Source organism: Cnephaeus nilssonii (assembly GCF_951640355.1).
Source record: "Cnephaeus nilssonii genome assembly, chromosome: 21".
NCBI classification, from domain to species: domain Eukaryota; kingdom Metazoa; phylum Chordata; class Mammalia; order Chiroptera; family Vespertilionidae; genus Cnephaeus; species Cnephaeus nilssonii.
The window spans coordinates 23,932,904-23,952,942 of NC_137092.1; the positions used below are offsets into that span (position 1 = coordinate 23,932,904).

Here is a 20,039-nt window from a genome sequence, read left to right on the forward strand (position 1 = left end):
AGTCCAGGATTCAGTCAGACACGTAAAAAGGGAATTTGTTAAGATTCATCTGACTGACGGTGACTGGGGCAGAAGATGAGACAAGCGAGTACTGTCTTCAGGCCTTAGAGCCGCCACTGCCCACCCTGCCTTTGCAGTTGGGATTGGATGAGTCTGGAATTGACCTCAGTATTGGTTAAGCAAAGTAGCAATAATGTGAATTTCAGTCGCTTTATACAGAGGGCAGGGACATGGGAGTCAGATGGGAATTCTTTGGTCTAAAAACAATGAAAGTTTAAATGCAGCTTTACGTCAATATTCAGAGTAATAATGCTCATGATCTTTTGTTTTGACTGACTGAATCCACTGACCTCCCTAAGAGCAGTGGACGGTGCTGGCCAACAGAAAGCCCTTGGGCCTCTGCCTCTTTGCTGTGTTCTCATCATTGCTCTCCTTTGTCTTTCATTCATTAGGCTTTAAGTCTTTAGGAGTAGGTGTAATGGCATTACCATCTTCTTGACAGCTACAGAGAGAAAGAAAGAGAGGAGAGATGTGAGTGTGTGTTTGTTCAGGACTGCCTGTCAGATGGTGAATTTGAACAGAGGCAGCTGTTGTCATGGTGATGGCAGGTTGCATCCCACCACCATGGAAACCAAAGTTAAAAAACTGATGTTAAGGCTGGAAGTCACATGATACATTTTTGTTTTGTTTTCTTTTTTTAAAAAAAGAAAAGGGTTTTTGCTTTTCAGTCTGATCTTGTTTTTTGGTTTTTTTTTAAGGCGACGTTGGGTGGTGACAAAAATTGCAATAAGGAAAGTGATGATCATGAAATGGGTCAACAGCAAGTCGGCAGGGCTTGCACCTCATTTTTCCGGGGTGGGCATGGCGGGGAATGCAGTGTGGATTTCCAGGTGCGGGGCCAGAGTTGTGTACTGATGATTGTCACAGGGGTTTCGCCCTTGCTGTTCGGTGACAATCACCCTTTGTCCATCAGCCCAGGACAGAGACTGGAAACCTGAAATGAAGGACTGAGAAAAGACATGGAAATGGAGTCAAGGGTGTGACTTGCTCCAGATATGAGGGTGGCCACACATTGATAAGTTCGGATGATTGAAAAATTCATCGGTGGCCCCTCAGAACCTCAAGGAATGCAGGTTCTCTTCTGGGTCAGTCTCCTTGGGGCCTCAATGTCCTGCTAGGTCAGTCACAGGCGTGAGTGCAAGGAAGTCCAGAAGGAGCCCATCTGGACGTACATTAGCCTCTGGGCCGAGGCTCCTTGGACCTCTGCTTACCTTAACCTGGTGTCTCACCTGGGCGGGCCGGGGTAGAGAAGGCTTGAGGAGAGACCCTGTTGGAATCACATACTCACTCCTGCTTCATAGTGGGAGCTGGAGCAGAGTGACACAGCCTGCCTTCAGGAAGGACAGCTGGCCCAGGCCCGTTTGAACAGGACTGGCTTTAACTTTCTTTGCAGTCTGTGGAGGGTTGAGGACCTCACTCAGGGCCTGTGTGGACAGGCCAGGCACACCAGCCTCTAAGGATGGCGAGGATGACCAGGAGGGAGCAGACACACGCTGGAAATGCTGGTGGTGGCTCGTGCTGTGTCTGCGTTTTAGGCACAAGGTCCTGTCTCTTCGATGCTGCCGGCCGGGTCGGTCCTTCCAGGACAAATGTGTGGTTCTCGTAGCCCACGCGAGGGAAGTATGATCTCACCAGCATGATCTCACTGCGCTTCCATCAGGGTCCGCAGGAGCTGGAGCCGGACTTCTGTGGTGGCTCAACCCTCCTGTGCTTAGCCCTGGCCTTGGTGTGATTAATGCCCCTTCTAATCACCAGGAGAAATTGCATCAGAGCCATCAGCTTCATAAATCCTCCTCCGGGACTGGTGTTTGGATGTGCTTTCCATAGTCTCGGGAGGTTCTGGGCCAAATGTCTTTGCACTCTTCCCGGAGGCCCATTACCATCATTTTCTTTTAAATCCCTCATTGCGGTGGGCCTCTTCAGCATCCGCCCCGGCTGCAGCCAGCCAGGCCGCTCGGAGGCCGTGACCACGCACAGATGCGTCCCCCCAAAGCTTGCAGCCATAGTAGACGCTTAAAGATTGATTTAGTCGGATTTGTGTAGCATCTTACAGTTTTCAAAAAGCTTTCATCATCTGATCGGTTTGCATTTCTTGTTTGGTTCTGTGGGAGTGGCCGGGGGGCTTTCCCTGACCTGAGGACCATGTTGGGCAGCTTTGGCAGTGAGAACCCTGGCTCCGGTGTTCCATTGCCAACCTTCACTCTCCCCACTGCATGGCAGGCCTCGGGGAAGTGCCGAGTCTTCTCACAGGAGAACATGCCAGCCTTGGATGGCTGCCTTTCACTACCGTTCATATTTAAGATGTTCTCTTAGGAGGCGTGCTCGTGGGAGTAGCACACTAGACAGGGCCCTTCCCTGTAACAGTCTTCGAGTCAACACCCCACTTGTTAGAATGATATTTATGTGCAGGTGAGGGAAGGGCGGAAAGATATGCACAAAAACACCTGGGCCGCCTTCTGAGACTCTTAGGCTCTTAGCATTAGACATCCAGACGCAGGGGGCTGGGATGGAAGGGGAGTGGAAGGAGACAGACATCTTTGGAGGGGCAGATGTGGGTACAGGAGGTGAGGCATGCTTCCCCTGAGACTGTGGGCTACTCTAGACTCCCCAGGAGTTCGCAGGCAATGCCTGAGTGGCCCCAGGCTGCTCCCCACAAAAGTGCCATCTCCATTAGGCCTGGAGTCCGGGAGAGAGCACCGTGTTCTGTCTGCCTGCCCTCCCTGGTGGCCCTCAGCCCCTCTGAGCACTTTCAGTCTCCTGCTGTTCTGATGCCACAGTCTCTGAGAGCTGGCAGCTGGGAGCACAGGGGACCCAGGGGGTTTAGGGCTGCATGTTCCCCCTGGGGCACCCAGGTTTGCTGCTTGAGGCTAAGTTCTTCCCAGTCCTGTCCCTGAGGTGGGGATAGGAAGGCTCTGCTGGGCCAGGCAGAGGGAGGGCTCAGCTCTCTTGACGAGCAGGACCACCACCACCACTGTAGTCTGAGGGGCAGCCCTACCCCCTCCCCATTTTCTGTGCTTCATGGAGGAAATGAACAAATGGCAGGTGTGCAGGCCAAGTAGGGCTGCTCAAATTAGCTGTGTTGCTAAGGAAACAAGTCAACCATTGGGAGGAAGGAGCTTTGGGTAAAGGAGATAAATCAATAAGTGAACCTATTTTTATCATTTCCCTAATGATTGTCTTAGAGCTGCTAGACAGGAAAGAAAGTTGGAGCAACACAGGTCCTCATTAGCAGGCTCAGGGGGAGAGAGGAGTGAAGGGGTGTTGGGGGAGGTTGCCAGGAAAGTTTATGAAATGAGGCGGGAGCAGCAGACAGAGACAGATAAGGGAGAGGAGGTATTTTTGCAAGTTTCAAAGCACTTTTGTGGCCATTTCCTCATTGGTCTGGTCCCTTTGTTCTGCTGTGTTTGATCCCCTGAGGAATCCTGTACTGATTTCCATGACCCTTAGGGTGGGGTGGGTTTTTGTGTTCATTATTTTCTTTTTCAGAATACATATCACTCTAATTGATTTTATAATCAGAAAGATGTCCGACTGCCGGTTTAGACCCCATCATAACTGGCAGTAGGATATCCCTCTCACAATCCAGGACCGCTGGCTCCTAACTGCTCACCTGCCTGCCTGCCTGATAGCCCTTAACTGCCCCCCCTGCCAGTCTTATCACCCCTAACCACCTCAGCCTGCTGGCCTCATTGCCCCTAACTGCCCCCCATGCCGACCTGGTCACCCTCAACTGTCCCCCCCCTGCTGGCCTGGTCACCCCCAACTGCCCCCCTCTGCCGGCCTGGTCGCTCCCAACTGTTCCCCCCCCCCCCCCTTGCCAGCCTGGTTGCCTCTAACTCTCCCCCATCCCCCCGCCGGCCTGGTTGCCCCACGCAGCCTGCTATTCAGTTGTTTGGTCGTCACTCACTAACCCTCCTGCTGGCCTGGTCACCCCATGTAGCCTGCTGTTCAGTTGTTTGGTCATCCCTCATTAACCCTCCTGCCGACCTGGTTGCTCCATGCAGCCTGCTGTTCAGTCATTTGGTGGTCCCTCACTAACCCCCCTGCTGGCCTTGTCGCCTCATGCAGCCTGCTGTTCCATCATCCGTCCAGTTGTTTCAGTTGTGACGGCCCATGGCTTTTTATATATTAGGATATTGCATTAAAGGGATTTTCTGTGCATGCTGGTTTCTTTTTGTGAATTCCTAATGTGTATACACAGGGTACAGTACAAAAAGTTCAAATGGGGGAAAGTGTGGAGAACGTGCAGGGTAGGTACCTTTTGTGAACACACCTCAGGCTCTGGTTTTCTTGTGCTGTTGCCGAGTGCCCCCTGTGTGCTGGTCCCCAGTGGCACAGAGGTGAATAAGGCAGGCACAGCCCCTGTCCTAAGGCTTCCGCACCTCATTGCTTTGTTAGCTCCGTTTGTTCAAGATTTCAAACCACAATCAGTGTGGACACTGGGGAGAGATATTGTCCAAAATGTGTTCAGTGTCAGGCACAGAATGGAACGGGAATCACTGAACTCCTGGGCAGAAGGAGTCAGGGTCCCAGACAGATTTCCCTCCACCTGTCCCAGGAAGGGCCGGTTCTTGGAGGCCTTGGCAACGTGGAGCTTCCTTTGATCTCCCCAAGTCAGACCTTTATCCAGCCTGTGAGGAGCATTCACTTGACCTGTGGGCCATTATTGGAGTCCAGGCTCTTCCCTTTGGAAATGTAGTAGAGGTTCTGTCGGGCTTGAGGAGGAAGGGGAGTGGTGCCTCTGAGTCAGTGCCAGGGGTGGGGGTGAGCAGGAAACCCTGGCCTGAGCCACGAGCGACTGCAGCCCTGACCTGTGATGGCTCCTCAATGGAGTTTGCTGCTCGCATTCATTTCCGTCTGCCTTTAACATTGAGTGAGCTCCTGCTGTGTACCAGGAGTCCTGGAAGCACTGACAATGGAGAGATGACCAAAACACTGTCCCTGCTTTCAAGAGATAGTTGTTGTTGTTGTTGTTTTTGGGGGGGAGATAAATATGAGGAGAAATAATAAAATTGCACAATCAAGGAGCTATGGGCAGAGAGAGAAACCTTCACAGATAAGGTAACATTTCAGTTCGATCTTGACATATGACCAGAGAGAAGGAGAAAAGCCATTGTAGGAGGAAGCAAAAGCACCAAGTGTCCACTCTCTGTGCTTTTTTCAGAAAGAGGAGTGGACAGGAGGATGGAGGGAGGGCTGTCAGGGAGAGGGGTGGGGCAGCCAGAACCTGATGTCCTGTCCTGCTGTCCTCACCTAAGATTTCTCCTTCGCCGTCCTTTCTTTCGTCTAATCCACAGACACATGCCACTCCTAGAGTCTGACCTTTCCTTCTGCATCAGAATCTCACCTTTTAATTGCCCCAGACATGAATTTTTCCTGAGCCGTACATGATCTATGAGGCCTAAAGGGACGTCCCTCTCAAGGGTATGTGTATTTGGACAGTTTTCAAAATTGTTAGCCAAAGAATCGCTGCTCTGAATGGGTCTTTAGATGTCAGACCATAGAGAGAGGATTGTGGGAATGGGGAAGGGACACGGAAATGAGGTCTCGTCAGAAACTCTGAATTACCAAACTCTCCCCCTTAGATTCTAGCCTCGGGCCTTAGGTAGCGCCATTCATAGAGACCTCTTGAATTCTCAGCCATCCAGACACCTGGCCAGTCCCAGGGCGCCTGGCTCTGGAGCAGCCATCCAGACACCTGGCCAATCCCAGGGCGCCTGGCTCCGGAGCAGCGGGGCCCAGAGCCGTCCTCCTGCCCTGAGCGCCCTGAGCACCTTCAGTGGTGATGCCACACCTTCCTGAGTCTAGCCCCGTGTTCCCTGCCCAGCCTCATGCATCTGCACTTGGGCTTGCGGCTAGCAGGGAGCTGTACACTCGTCTCATCTGACTAGGAAAATGCAGGTGTGTGAGTGGGAGCGAGGAGTGGAGGCCGCAGAGGAGCCGCAGCAGTCCAGGCGGGCACTGCTGGGTGGAGGCCTTGGAGGTGGGCAGGTGCCAGGACCCGTCTTGCCTGCAGGTCAGCAACTAAGAGCTCATTTACGTTTACGTCTCTGGTTATCACTTTAAGGTTTTCAGGGGACTTCAGTCAGACCAGCGAGAGCCCGTGACCTCTGCAGCTTGAGTGAGACCGTGCATGCTCCCAGTCCCATTTCCCAGCCCCTGGCCTGGGCTCCTTGCTCGTGTGGAGCAGCTTTCCGAGTTTGCATGGGGCCTCGCCAGCCGCCAGCCATGGTGAGCAGCCAGCTGAGCCGCACATTTTGTCAACACCCCGAGTGCTCATTGCCGTTGACGTTCACCGGCAACAAGGTCATGGCAGGGACGGGGAGGCATCATGTTAGGATTGGCCCTCCTTCTGGCTCCCCAGAAAGGGCTCTGGGCCCTACACCTTACATAGCCACCCTGGACTGTCAGGGGACAAGGAGAGCAGTCCCTTCCCTTCCCTCCACTTTGTCAGATCAACGACTCCTCTCCCGCCCCGGATTCCAGAATCCGCCAGAGCATAGGTTGCTCTGCAAGACCAGTGGCAACAGCTGGCTTGTGTTTGTCACAACAATAGTTAAAGAATAAAATCCAGCATGCAGAGTGACTCCCCTCGGAGCCGGTGATCCCTCGCTCTCGCTTTCCTAACAGTCTCCGCTCCGCCTCCCCTTGGGCTTGTGGCACAACCTTTCTGCGGGAGTCGGGATGCTGGCACCAGACTCATAAAGCTGCTTTTTCTAAAAAGCCCAGGGAGGCCCCTCACCTGTCTTCAGAAAAATGCAGCAGGGCAAAAAGTCCGAATGCATTATCCATTCATTGGTCGTTGTGTTCCTCGAGGCCCCGGCTTTGCTGTCCTGGATTCAGACTCGGGATCTGACTGTTTTCTGTGGGGAGAATAAGGCGGGGGCAAAGCAAGCTTCTCCTGGCCCCTCTACATATGCTTCTTCATTGGCTATTAACACAGAAGAGAGCTCACATGGAGGGAGCTGTTCCTCTTCCCAGAGGTCTTCTACTCAGGCGCACAGAGGTCCTAGAGGGTCCATTGGGACTCCCGCAGGCAGCAGCAGCCACAGCTGTGTCCTGGCTGAGGCACCAGACAGGCCAGCGGTTTGCAGAGCGGCAAGAAAAGGGGTCTGCATGGCGTCAGCGACTCTTCCTCCCTCTTTCCTTCCGTTTTCAGCTCTATAGTTAATTCCCAGATGTGTCCTAGAATTCACTAAGGAACTGGAGAGTACCTTATGTCCAACTATATTATTTTATTGGCTCCACTTTTTTTTTTTTTCCTTCTTGGAGAAGATGCTTTGTGTTCAGCACCCAATCAGAAACGGTTCTAGTTTCCTGGGCTAAGGACCATCCGCCGTCCTGTGTGCTAGAGTAGAGCACGCAGACGGCACAGATACCGCGGGGGTTGATCAGGTTTGTGTGTTTACGTGCACAGCCGTCTAGGAGGCTGCGTCGCTCTCTCTTTGGTGAATCTGTTCCTTAACTCCTCCTTCCCACGCCGTTTGAGTACATGATCCTGGCCACCATCATTGCCAACTGCATCGTCCTGGCCCTGGAGCAGCATCTTCCTGAGGATGACAAGACCCCGATGTCCCGTAGACTGGTATGTGCCTGCCTCCTCTCGCCTCTCTCTCCCCCTCCTCTTCTCCGGTCCCCTTCTCCTTGGCTCCATCTCCTGGCCCTTTCCCTCCTCTCTGACCTCCATGGCTAGGAGGAACCCCATTGGGATGCATTAGGGCAAAATGACTGACCTTTCAGACTCCTGCTCCCAGCAAGTTCTGAGGGCATTGCAGACGCCGTGTGCACACCCCACGGCGGCCAGACAAGAAGAAAGGGCAGGGACGGGGTCCATTCCCTTCCCTCCCTTCCTAAGGGACTTGTGAAGTGACGTGAGCAAGGCCGGTCAAGGGGAGAGGACTCAGGACGCTCACAGCCCGTGTCCTCCAGCCCCCTCGCTTCCCACCTGTGCAGGGGTCCCATAGGAGAGAAAAGAGGTCAGAGCAGAGCGCAGGCCAGGGCGTGCCTTCGCCTGCCTCCCTCTCCTCTCGAAGCACAGCCCTCCGCTGACCGGCACCTCTGCTCCTCATCCCACAGGAGAAGACGGAACCCTATTTCATTGGCATCTTTTGCTTTGAAGCTGGGATCAAGGTCGTGGCCCTGGGGTTCATCTTCCACAAGGGCTCATACCTCCGCAACGGCTGGAATGTCATGGACTTCATCGTGGTTCTCAGCGGGTGAGTCCTCTGGTCTCTTCTTTGTGTTGGGGGCTGTGGTGTCCTGAAGTGGCTGATGCAGCGAACCCGGGGTGGGGGTGGGTGGGACAGGAAGTGCAGAGGAAGAAGTTGGAGGATAACATTCTCCCATGGGGCTGGACCACCGACGACCGCCTGCAGGGGAGTGCGTGTCCTCTGCGGAGGTGCAGGTGGCAGTCTGCGGGGGGCCATGGAGCCAAGGTTGGGCTGCTGCTGCTTCTGACTTCCCGCCTGTGCTGGGCTAGTGCTGAGCACATGTCCCGGCTGGTCTTAGTCTGGCGCCCCCAAACGATGCGCCAAAAGATGCATCCGATGCAGTCTTCTTTCAGAGTTTGGGGAAGACCCCAACCATATCTTCAGAACTGATCATTGAGACGCATGTTCTGAGAACAGTTTTTTTATGATTTGCAGATTTTTCAACATGAGGCGGCATAACATTGAGTCCCACTCATGTTTGATAAATCATTCCTTTGGAAATTAATACAGCAATGCCACATTGCAGCTGACCCAGAGTCATGGGCGGCACATTTATTTAAGTATCTGACAGATTATCTTTCCTGTGGGAAATGAATAGAGCATGCCTGCACTGGGGCCAATCCAACCCCGTTGGCAGCTTATGTGATGGGCTTGGGTTGGGGGGTGAGGGGTGTGCCTCATTTGGCTTCTATGGTTTCCTGTTGGTCTTTGTGTCAGGTGGTTCTTGGTGCCTGCAGGGGAGGTGCAAGCCCTGTCCTTGGGGGAGCATAGAAGTCCTCTTATCCAGGGTCTAGCAGACGGTAGTTCACACCTGTGAGGGAAAGAAGAAAATGGAGTAGAAGCGGGGAGGGGAGAAATATGAGCCTCCATTATGATAAACCCAAAGGGGAGGGGAGCAGAGGAGAAATTTCTTCCAGGGAATAACCAGGGGTGTGGGGGTGGGCAAAGTCTGAGAGGAGTAAGAGCTTGGAAATATTTGCATGTATCCATTTCCCCCTGGAATAGACATAATACTTCTATTTTTAACCTTCATACCAATTGCGATAGAATGATCAGGTTGAAGGTGCAATGGACTGGAATTTACAAATGGAAGCCCGTAAGCAGCCAGCTCAATACAGGGGACAGATAAATAGATAGAGATGATTATTTATGTTAGGAAAACACCTGTTGCCTTACAAAAGGATTTTCTGAAGGTTATTTTTCTAAAAGAAAATTTTACTGCATTTAAGATGCGTTGGTGTATAGAGATTCACTTTATACATAGACTTTCAGAAGTCCATGGTCATAGAAAATGCAGCGTACCTGGGTGATGTTTTATTATTTAGTTTTTCCAGCTTTGTTGGGATATGATTGACAGACAAAAATTGTATATAGTTAAGATGTACCATGTGATGTTTTGATATACTAATGCATTGTGAAATGATTACCACAATCAAACTAATTAACATATCCATCGCCTTCCCTCGTTACCTTTTGTGTGTGTGTGTGTGGGGTGAGAACACTTGATATCTCTCTCTTGGAAAATCTCAAGTATAAAATTCATTATTATTAACTATGTCACCATGCTGTTCAGTAGGTCTCCAGAATGTACTCATCTATAGATGACAGTTTGCACCCTTTGATCGGTAGCTCCCTCTTTCCCACGCTCCAGCCCCTGCTAACCTCCATTCTTTTCTCTGGTACTCTAAGTTTGATTGTTTTTTTCAATTCCACATACAAGTGAGATCGTCTGGACTTTGCTGCCTTTCTCAATATAGTAAGAGCATCATATATAATATGAAAATTAACCCTCACACCGTCACAGGATGGCTGCATCCACAAGTGCAGGCAGGGTGACGGTTGACCTCAGGGTAAACCCCTGCCTGGCAGGGCTTGATGGGGGTTGTCAGGCCGTGCCCTCCGCCTCAGGCCAGGGGACCTGAGGCTGTGTCCCCTGCCTTGGTGCCGAGCTGGAGGACCTCAGGCCATGCCCCCCGCTCCAGCGCTGGGCCGGGGGACCTGAGGGTGCACTGGAGGACCTGAGGCTGTGCCCCCTGCCCGGCAATGGGTCAGGAGACCTGAGGCTGTGCCTCCTGTCCAGCAGGTCTTGACGGGGGACCTGAGGCTATGCCCCTCCCACACCCGGCAGGGCTTGATGGGGGCCCTGAGGCTGCGACCCCTGCCTGGAGGGGCTTGACGGGGGTGGGGCCGGCTGGGTCTGGGTCTCGCGCAATTTTGAGGTACTCGTGGAGGGCAGGGACTTGACTCTGGATCCTGCGGTGTGCCCCAGACTCTGACAGGAGGAAGATTTTCATATACATCTTACTAATTTTCTTTCATCTCTGACACTTCTATTATAGAGAAAGGGCAAATAACAATATTAAAATATTTCCTTTAATTAATTCCCTTTTAATGTGTACGAATTTCGTGCACCAGGCCACTAGTATTATATATTACTCCTTATTTTCATTAAAATCTGTACTGAGTGATCAGCATTTTGTTAAATAGATAGACACAGCGTATTTCTCCATTTTTGCAGTTATTTGACACTTAGATTGGTGTTATAGATAATTATTCCAGGTGCTCCAATGTACGTGGTTTGGATGTCACGTTTTAAGAGGCATTGTGACAGGTTGAAGTGCTTCTAAAGGCGAGCCTGTTTTCTGCACAGGGTCTGGGACTAGGTGTGTGAGGCAAGGTGGAGGGCAGACAGGCAGGAGCCCAGCACTGCCTTTGAATAAGGGTTGCCGTGTGGTTGAAGGAGCAGATTTGTGGGGTCAGCAGGGTCCTCCATTAGCCTGGCCAAGAAGGCCCTCTGTGTCCTCACCTGCACGCCTGGGGCGCAGGTGCTGAGTCCTCGGCCAAGGCACTTGTCCCCTCTGTTCTCTCTCCACCCAGACCTCGCATCTCTCATTCTTAGTGGCTCTTCAGGCGTTGCTGAAAGGCCACTGCTGTCCACCTGAGCATTGGCACTTTGCCCCGTTCTTCCTGCACCATCTGACTTCTGTCTCCTTAACTCACATGTGAACGTGTTCCAGGGGAAGGGCTTGGCGTCTAGAGATGGGTGCTGAGGCCGCGGTTCTATCCCACGGGGCCGGGTCATCAGATCCAGTCTTAGTGCACACGGTGCTGCTGTCCACCACGTTGCCTCTCAGGCGCTCATTTCTCATGCTGGAACAACTCTGGAATCAGCCTGTCGCACAGTGATGGCATGATGGGGTTTAACTGGCAGCATTTCTCTTTCTTCCATCGTGGTACATAAAATCATGGGGTCTGAGATGCATGAACTACGTTGTGATACGGACCTGGGGAGGTGGCAGAGCAGGCTTGGGAAATGAGTCCCCTGGTGCTCGGAGAGGTGAAGTGCGCAGCCCAAGACCACCTGCCTCCAGGGGTTGCAACTGTGCCTTCTGACCCAGGGCTGGTGCATTCACCCCTGCCCCATGCAGCCCCCCTCCAGGCTCCCGGACACCACCCCCACAGCTGTCCCTGCTGGCAGCTCTGACTTCCCACCTCAGCATGAGGCATCACCTCCCATTTTCCTCCAGTGCACAAGAGGAGTGACAGGTGCCGGAGTGCGACACAGCGCCTCAGGCTGCGGCTGCGTGGCTTCTCAGCTCTCAGTGTGTGACTGGAGCGGAAGGAGGGTGGGGGGTGCCGAGGTGGCACACAGCTGGCTCAGTGAAAAGCCTCTGTGGCTGACCTTTGCTGAGATGCTAAGAGATGGGGCACTGCCAGAGCACGCAGGAGCACTGCACGGCTCTGCTGGCCTGACTAGGTTTGAGTCCACGTATTCTTCTGAAGTCTCCCATTCGACTGTGCCAAGCACAGGGCAGACTCCTTTTTGAATCTTGCCTATCTAGGCACCTGGGCCGCCACATTCTGCCGTCACCTCTGACCTTTTAACCTTTAGTACTCTTAGGTCTGGAAGTTGTGGGAGTCCATGGTGTGAGAGTTAATTTGTGTACATTATTCGTCCAGTCCTCATAATCCCCCCAATGAGATCTTGTTATTTTATAGATGAAGAAACTGAGGTTCACAGAGGACCTGTGACCCACTGGGAGGTGGGTACTGGCTCTGGCTCCAAGCTCCTTCTTCGACGCTCACATTCCCACCGGCAGTCACCTCGCAGTTTTATGGGCTTCGTGGTCTGTAGCTCCTTGAATGCACATTCCTTTCTCCCCTTGGAGCATGTGGGGTGGGCTTAGGAGGGGCGTAATCAGACAGTTGCCCCTGGCCCAAAGCTGAGGCTCAAGGTGACTTGAAGGAGGACCGGAGCCCCAGGCATCTCTCTGTGGTCTTGGAATACAGCTTTCTGGCCTGTGGTTAAGAAGGCCCCCAGCTTGTGTGGATTAATGCATAAAGACTGGATCGGAAGTTACAGCTTGTTTCTTCATGAATTGTCTTGTTCATCCACTCATTTATCCATCCATCCATCCATCCATCCATCCATCCATCCATCCATCCATCCATCCATCCATCCATTTAACAAAATTGTATTGTTGAGTACTCAAGCAACTGCTGGGACTGAGGCACACCAAAGTTAATGTATTCTCATTTCTTCTTAAAAACAGTGGAATTTGCCATGTCTTTTTACAAACTGTGAGCTTACATCACTTGGTGATCTTCTTTTGTATTGGTAACAGTTCAGGAGATGCTATTTCTAAACGTGTGTGAGGCCATCTGGAGAATTCGAAATAATTTTAAGTCATTATTATATATTAGTCTTAATAGTAAGTCACAGTGCCTGGAATAGATGGGCAAGTGATAGAGGAGGGGAGAAGCTCAAAGGCACTGCTGAGCCAGGGGTAATGAGGGTGAGGACTGTAGCCCAGGGCCTGGGTTCTAGTAGCTACTTAATAAATGCTAATGGAATTATTAGTTGCTTCATCCCAAATTCTCTTATCACCTCTGGGATACACAGGAGGGTGCTGAGGGGAGCCTGGGGCTGTGCTGCGGGTTGTCTATTTCCAGCCCTGCCGTCCCCCTGGTCTGGCTGAGCCAGGCAGTGTCTACACCCATCTCCCGTACCTGCAGTCCCATTTGCTCACGTTCTGATCACTCTGTTAGGGAATGAGAGCTGGGAGCTCAAACTCTAGCCCAGGAAGAATATTCGCTTCCAGTAATTGGGCAATTTATGGGATTTTTCTCAGGGGGATTATCCCCTGGGTGACGGGTTGGGAGCGAGTCAGGGCTAAATATGAAGACCCAGCCTCTGAGAGGAGAGGTGGCTGTGGGTAAGGAGAAAGCACTGTCACATCACCTGGCATTGGCCTAGAATGACAGCTGCCATTTATGGAACTACATGCTGGAGACAACACTTCATATCTCTCTGTGTACACATACATGTGTTATTTCTAATCCTAAAAATCATACTGCCAGGTAAGAGTTATCAGGCCTGAATATCACCCGTGCCCATTTTAGAGATGGGGAAACTGAGACCCAGACACTTTGAATAACTTGCCCAGAGTCAAATGGTTGATATGGTACAGCCAGAATTTGAAGCCAGGCCTGTTTGCCTTCAGTGCGGGGTGCCCTCCTTCAGCCACATTGCCTCCCAAGCTCAGTGATGTCTACCCGAGGGATGTAATGTTGTCCCCTTACTTCCTTGTGCACCTTCAGGTTCAGGCCACATGGTGAGAAGTGTGCTGCCCTTCCATGTAGGAACCCTTTGTTCTCAGTTGTATGTTGAAGTGTTGGGGATGTTACAGCGCTGCAGCTGAATGTGGGTGATGTTTATTTCTCCACCAAATACCAAAATCAGCTCAGAACATGCTCTGCCACCGGTTTTCCCAGCTTTGCTGGACCCTTAACTGTTGGTCCGTGGGCACATCTCTGGGGACTGGGCAGGTGTGACTGAGCTGGGCTTGTCCTCCTTCCTCTCCTGAGGCCATCACCCCAGGGCCGGTGGTCACCTTCCCACTATCTTCCTTCAAGAGGCACGATCGAGTACCCACAACGTGCCAGGCCCTGTGCTGGGTGTGGGTGGGCTGAGTGCCACCCACGAGGACGCCGCGTCCTGAAGACCCAGAGGGCCACCAGCCTCACTTTGGGGGGCTTGGGGGAACTTCCTGAAGGAAGCCACATTTACTAGACACCGGGATGTCAGGATGGGCAGGCGGGACTTAGCTAGACAATGAAGGAGAGGAGCTTTTCTGGGAGGAAGCGTGCTAACGTGCAAACCCTTGAAGGTGAGAGCCAGCGGCAGGATGCTTCTGGGGACTTGGCTGGTGAAAGGATGGGAGGTGAGCCTGGAGAGGTCAGCAGGGGCCAGTGTAGCCCCTGCCGGGGAGCTTGTACTTCAGCCGAGGGCAGTGGGGCGCCACCGAGGGCTTTGAGCAGGCGTAGAATGATGAGTCTGCCTGGTCTTCTTTAACCTGGAGTCATCTCCAGGGAAAGGGGCATGGGAGGGAGAAGGAAGCCATGGCCATATCCTCAGCTGCCCTTGGAGAGGATGCATCACCCGGCAGGGAGGGAAGACAAGGGGACCGGGAAGAGAAAAGGCCCAAGGCAATGCTGCAGGATTGCGGGGAGCTGCCGTGGCCCGCCCGGTTTGTCGCCAGTGGCACGTGCAGAGAAGCGCAGCCCGATGCCTGTGGGTAGGAGGACGCTATCTGGAGCTAAATATACACCCGTGGGTATTTTTGGAGGGTTTCTGTAAGGAGGCCGCCCTAATATACGAGTTTCCTGAGCAGCTAACGATCGAGGAAAGCACACTTTTCCTCTCGGAGCACAGTCTCTGGGGTGCTCAGAGTGTGGGGGAGGTGTCGCGATCGCAGTCCCGGGGCCCCCAGCCCAATTTAAATCTCCGCGGTAATAGTATGCTAGCACTTGGTATTTATATCGCATCTCTGTGCAGGGAGCCTGGCAAGGTTCTGCAGACCCGTTTTCTACTCGTCTTCTTTGCTCTCAGTGGGCGAAGTGGGGAGGTGGGGAGCAAGGCAAGGATGGAGTGGAAGGAGGAGGTATGAGAGCTTGTCAGTTGCAGATGGGGAAACCGAGGCTGAGTGAGGTGACGTAAGGGGCTTGGAGCTACTCAGAGCAGCTGTGTCAGTACAAGGAGACAAGGTGTCCCGTGCCTTCGTGCTGATGTTGGGGTGCCATGCCAGCCCTTAGGCCAGGCTGCCCCTCCAGCTCTCTCTCCCCGCAGAGGTGGTGGCTGCGCGCCTGAGGGACCTCCACCTCCTCACCGGCTCCTCCTCCATTTCCCGCTCCTCCCCGGGGAGCAGGCTGCTGCTTGCAGCCTCTCCTTCCATCAGAACATTCCTCTTTTCATTGCCTTGCCCTCCAGGTGGGTGAAAGATGGGAAAGATCCAGTTCGAACATGGGATTTTGATTCGGGGGAGAGGAGGGCAAAAGGCAGAATCGGAGCTGACAGGCCTCCCATTAGCTCTGCCCAAGTGACACACCTGCTCCTTCAGGGAGAGTCCACGTGAGAGGCCCCGGTGGCAGGTGACCGGCGGCTGAGCTGGGATTAGCTCCGTGGATGATCGACAAGTTTTCTCTTGTATGTACTCTGCCTCTCTTCTATACTGAAATTCATCATTGGTTCATTCAACAGATGTACATTGCGCGCCTATTCATTTCTAGGTATAAAACACTGGTGTTGGATGGTTTCTCTGCTGAGAGACTGCTTCTTGCCACCTCACTGATTGACAGGAGCTCAAACCAGAGGGAACCGAGTGGGGGCCTGAATGGGCCATGGCGTCAGCAAAAGGGGAAGAAAGCCAGAAGGGCTGGAGGAAGCTTCAGACTCCCCCGGTGTTTGGTTTGGGACTAGTTTCTGCCTCTACCTTCACTCAGGGCCACATGAGGGAAGAGATTGCGGCCAGGTGCTAAGTCAGACCACGGATCTGGGAGGGAGCCCCCCTCTGAAGGCTGCTCAGCACTGCTGAGTGTGGGGAAGAGGGAGCCGGCTGGACATCCGGGGCCCTGCTTGCAAAGCAGAGCTGGATGCAGCAGACACGCCCGTCCAGGGACTCACAAGTAGAACTGAATATGAAAAGGAGTGTTTGCATTTCTGTTGTGTGGGTGACATAGGGCTCCTCACTTGGGAGAGGTTTGTGTACTGTCTGTGTGGTAAATACAGCCCACAGTTCAGCGTACAGGTGTCACGGAAGTGGGAAACGCAGCAGTTCTGAGTAATTAATGCGCATGTCACTGAAGTCAGGAAATGGCAGAGGTGGCGAGTGCAGAGCGGAGCAGGCAGGTGTGGGCAGGGAGAAGAGCAGGTAGAGGAAGGTTTAGGCTGGGCTAAGTAAGACTTAATCACTGAATTTTAGACCTGAGAGAATGATGAATTTGTCCATCTTTTTCTTTTAATTAGTTTTCACAGAGGAGAAAACTGAGGCCCCAGGGGCTAAGCCACTTGTCTAGGGTAGTGGGCGGGGGCTGGGATCCTGGTTTGTGCCACTCCAAATCCAGGACTCAGCTGTAGTTATGTCCCATTACCTGTGGCACCACTCTCTGCGTGATGGCCACCAAGCTGGCGGTGTTAAGAAATGAGGTTGACTTTGATCAGGTGGCTGCAATATACACTGAATGGCCAGATTATTATGATCTCTGAGTGCATGAATTCGTGCATGGGTGGGGTCCAGCCAGCCTGGCCAGGGGGAGGGGACATGGGCGGTTGGCCGGCCTGCCTGCTGGTCGAACTCCTGGTCGAGGAGACAATTTGCATATTAGCCTTTTATTATATAGGATATACACTGAGTGGCCAGATTATTATGCGTTCAGGGATCATAATAACCTGGCCACTCAGTGTATATGCACAGCTCACACGAAACAGTTTCATCTAGCGGACTAAATGGACTCGGGGCCCTGGCTCCCGGGCCCGAGCCTACCATACGTTCTCTCTGTGACACTGTCTCTCTGTGATACGTACACCAGCTCAGCCTCAGTTTCCTTTACGCAGCCGCACTTAGGAAGTGAAGGTAGCACCTGCGCTAGCTGCCTCACCAGGTCTTGTGATAAGAAAATAGAATGATGACGATGCGGATGCTGCTGGCGACGGGCCCCAGTTTTCCAGGCTCCCGCATGTCCTTCTGTAGGTGGAAGCCCTCAAATGCCATCTCAGCACTTCCGTGTATGGTTTTTAATGTAGAAACAAAGAGCAAGGCGTCTCCATTTCACACGGGGGAAACCAGAGCTCAGAGGCTCGGCCACACGCTCCAGGCCAAGCAGTTACTAAGCGGAGGGATCAGCGTTTTAATTCTGTTCTCAACAATTCGAAAGCCCATGCTGTATCCGCTGTGTAGCCACCTCAGCAAAAGTGCTTTGAAAGACAAGGAGGCAAAATACGAAATCCGGGAGCAGTCAGAGCTTCCCCCGTGACAGGGATGTTATGAAGATAGATGTTAAACTACACATAAAGCACCTGCGTGCCTTCGACAAAAGGTGTAGAAAAATGGAAAGTAAGGTTCTGTAGACCTCGTTCCGAATAGTCATTTATCTCCATAAAACCCGCAAACCTCAGAGACAAGTTGCATTGCAACCTTTTGCAAAGCTCAGAACTGTGGTGAATTTAAAAATTTTCATTCGTTGTCATTTTGTGTCATGACAGAAGTTGATGACAAGTTGAGCGTAGGACATGTCTTAGTTCTTTTTAGTAGTGTATCTAATTTGATCCAAACTAGTCAAGTCCTTCTACAGTTACCAATAACAACAAAGACATTCCAAGAGGAAAAGTTGAAATGAAGGCCTTCATTGTTAACCTCATCAACAGTGAAAATAATATGCTTCCCAGGTTCTCCCAAACCCCCCTCTTTTTTTTGGTTTCCCCCTTCTTTGTCTTCTGACCCCACTTTACACAGGGGTTAGGAGGGGTGGGGATGTTACAGAGGAAGGCTGGAAAGAATGTCCCTTTCCCCCAGGAGGAATGTCTGATCAGAGGCCCTGCACAGCGCTCTCTGGCCATCGCTCTGAGGAGAGCTAACAGGAGACACTGAGCTCTGATGTGCTCACCCTTGTCATTTCCTTCCGTCTCGGCTGCCACTCTTCTGTCAGGACCCTGGGCCTTGATAACAGAATGGTTAGGAGAGGGACTCAAGGTCGTGGCTTTTCTTCCTGGCCTCAAACTCTGGGACAGTGACTGGGAGGCAGAGTGACAGGTGTGGCTGCTTTCCACTTCAGATGGCGTTTGCAATTAAGAATTGTGATGTAGGTCACTGTGGGGGTCCCATGCATCTCCCCCCCACACCACCCATCCGGGGCCAGGCTGGTCCTTGGGGAGTCGTTCCTTAGTGCAGGACCAAGTGAATGGGAAAGGGGGACCTGAACTGGATCGGAACTGGTTTGGGGTGCCTTTGCTATTGAGTCTTAATCAAAATTCTGGGTGTGGGGTTGACCAGAGTGATGTAGCTCGCAGCCCCACCCACTCAGGGCCAAGCCTGCCTAGCACCCATATGTGAAACTTTGAATATGGGGTGGGGAAGAAATGGGGGGAGTCAGGAGAGGACAGGCAGAAGGGAGGAGAGAGGCAGCCAGTGACAGCTGAGCACCCGCTTTGCGCCACACTTCGTGCTGATGACGAGGGATACAGCCCTGCATAGCGGTAGCGCTTCTGTGGTCTTGGTGCTTGTTGTCCAGCACAGAAGACAGATGTTAAGTGAAACTTAAATTTACTGGTGTATAAAGGACCACAAAGGAGAAGTGTTAGAGGATTTTAAATTGGGCCTTAACCTAATCCAGTGATGGCGAACCTATGACACGCGTGTCAGTACTGACACGCGTAGCTATTTCTGATGACACGCGGCCGCTAAGGCGGCCGCATGCCGAGGATGAAACATTTGCTGCTCCTGAGGATGAAACATTTGCGAAATAATGTTTTTTCCTCAAAGTGACACACTACCCGAGTTATGCTCAGTTTTTTGGTGAAGTTTGACACACCAAGCTCAAAAGGTTGCCCATCACTGACCTAATCTGAGGGAGGAAGATCAAGATATGGATGTTGAGACCTAGAGATTGAGTAGCATCTGGTTCATAAACAAAAACAGAGGAGGGAAGGGGACAGGGTGAGGGCAGTTGAGGCAGAGGGCAGGGCCCGTGTGAAAGGTGGCGATGGGAGAGGGCACCACAGGCCTGGGGAACACACGGAAGGCAGTGACTGGGGGAGGATGGAGAGGGAGGAGGGGCCACATCACGGGGGCCTCATTGGCACCACCAAGGATGGTCCCTGGGAGGCCATTGAAACAGGGAAGTGAATAGATTTGCAGAAATGAATGGGGATGGGGTCCTGTGTACTGAAAGAAGCTAGAACAATTTCCCTGAACGATTCTGAGTCTGCTCAGAGTTAGGTACATAGGGTTAATGTCCTCAAGGCTTCCATCTTTTCTCTCTTGCCCTCTCCTTCCAATATTGGCCCTCAACTATAATTTTGTTTAACCAATTGGAGCTGTGCCAGACCCCAGTCTGTAGACCTTATAATCTCGCCCATTATTTGCTGAAGATCTGCTAACGCTGCCCGGAGCCAAGACAGCGTCCTGCCTTCTGGGTTTACACCCTGAGCAGCTCCTACTGAGTCACACAATGGGTAAGAACTGATGAGTGCGTGGGCTTTTTTTTTTTTTTATGTTCAGCAGAGAAATTATTTTAAAAATGCTTTGCCGAGAACACTGCTCTATGATTATTATTTTTCTGATAGAAGATCAAGCCCACCCACATGCTTGTTTATGGGCTGTGTCTCTTTCTCTGCTCTCGAAGCCCATGGCACATCATGATGATGAGCCTGGATCCTAACTGAACCCTGGTTAATAATCACCGTGGATATAGCATTTTGTGATTTAGGGGCCC

The 20,039-nt window shown here is 52.2% G+C and overlaps 1 protein-coding gene across 1 annotated transcript in view; it reads left to right on the top strand.

Annotated features, from left to right (window-relative positions):
* The window catches only part of CACNA1E (calcium voltage-gated channel subunit alpha1 E), a 428,883-nt gene that overhangs the window by 180,443 nt on the left and 228,401 nt on the right, over positions 1–20,039 (top strand). Inside the window, exons 5-6 of the mRNA XM_079761136.1 lie at positions 7,540–7,645; positions 8,137–8,276. Coding sequence (XP_079617262.1) covers positions 7,540–7,645; positions 8,137–8,276 — 246 coding nt within the window. The remainder of the gene's footprint in view (positions 1–7,539; positions 7,646–8,136; positions 8,277–20,039) is intronic.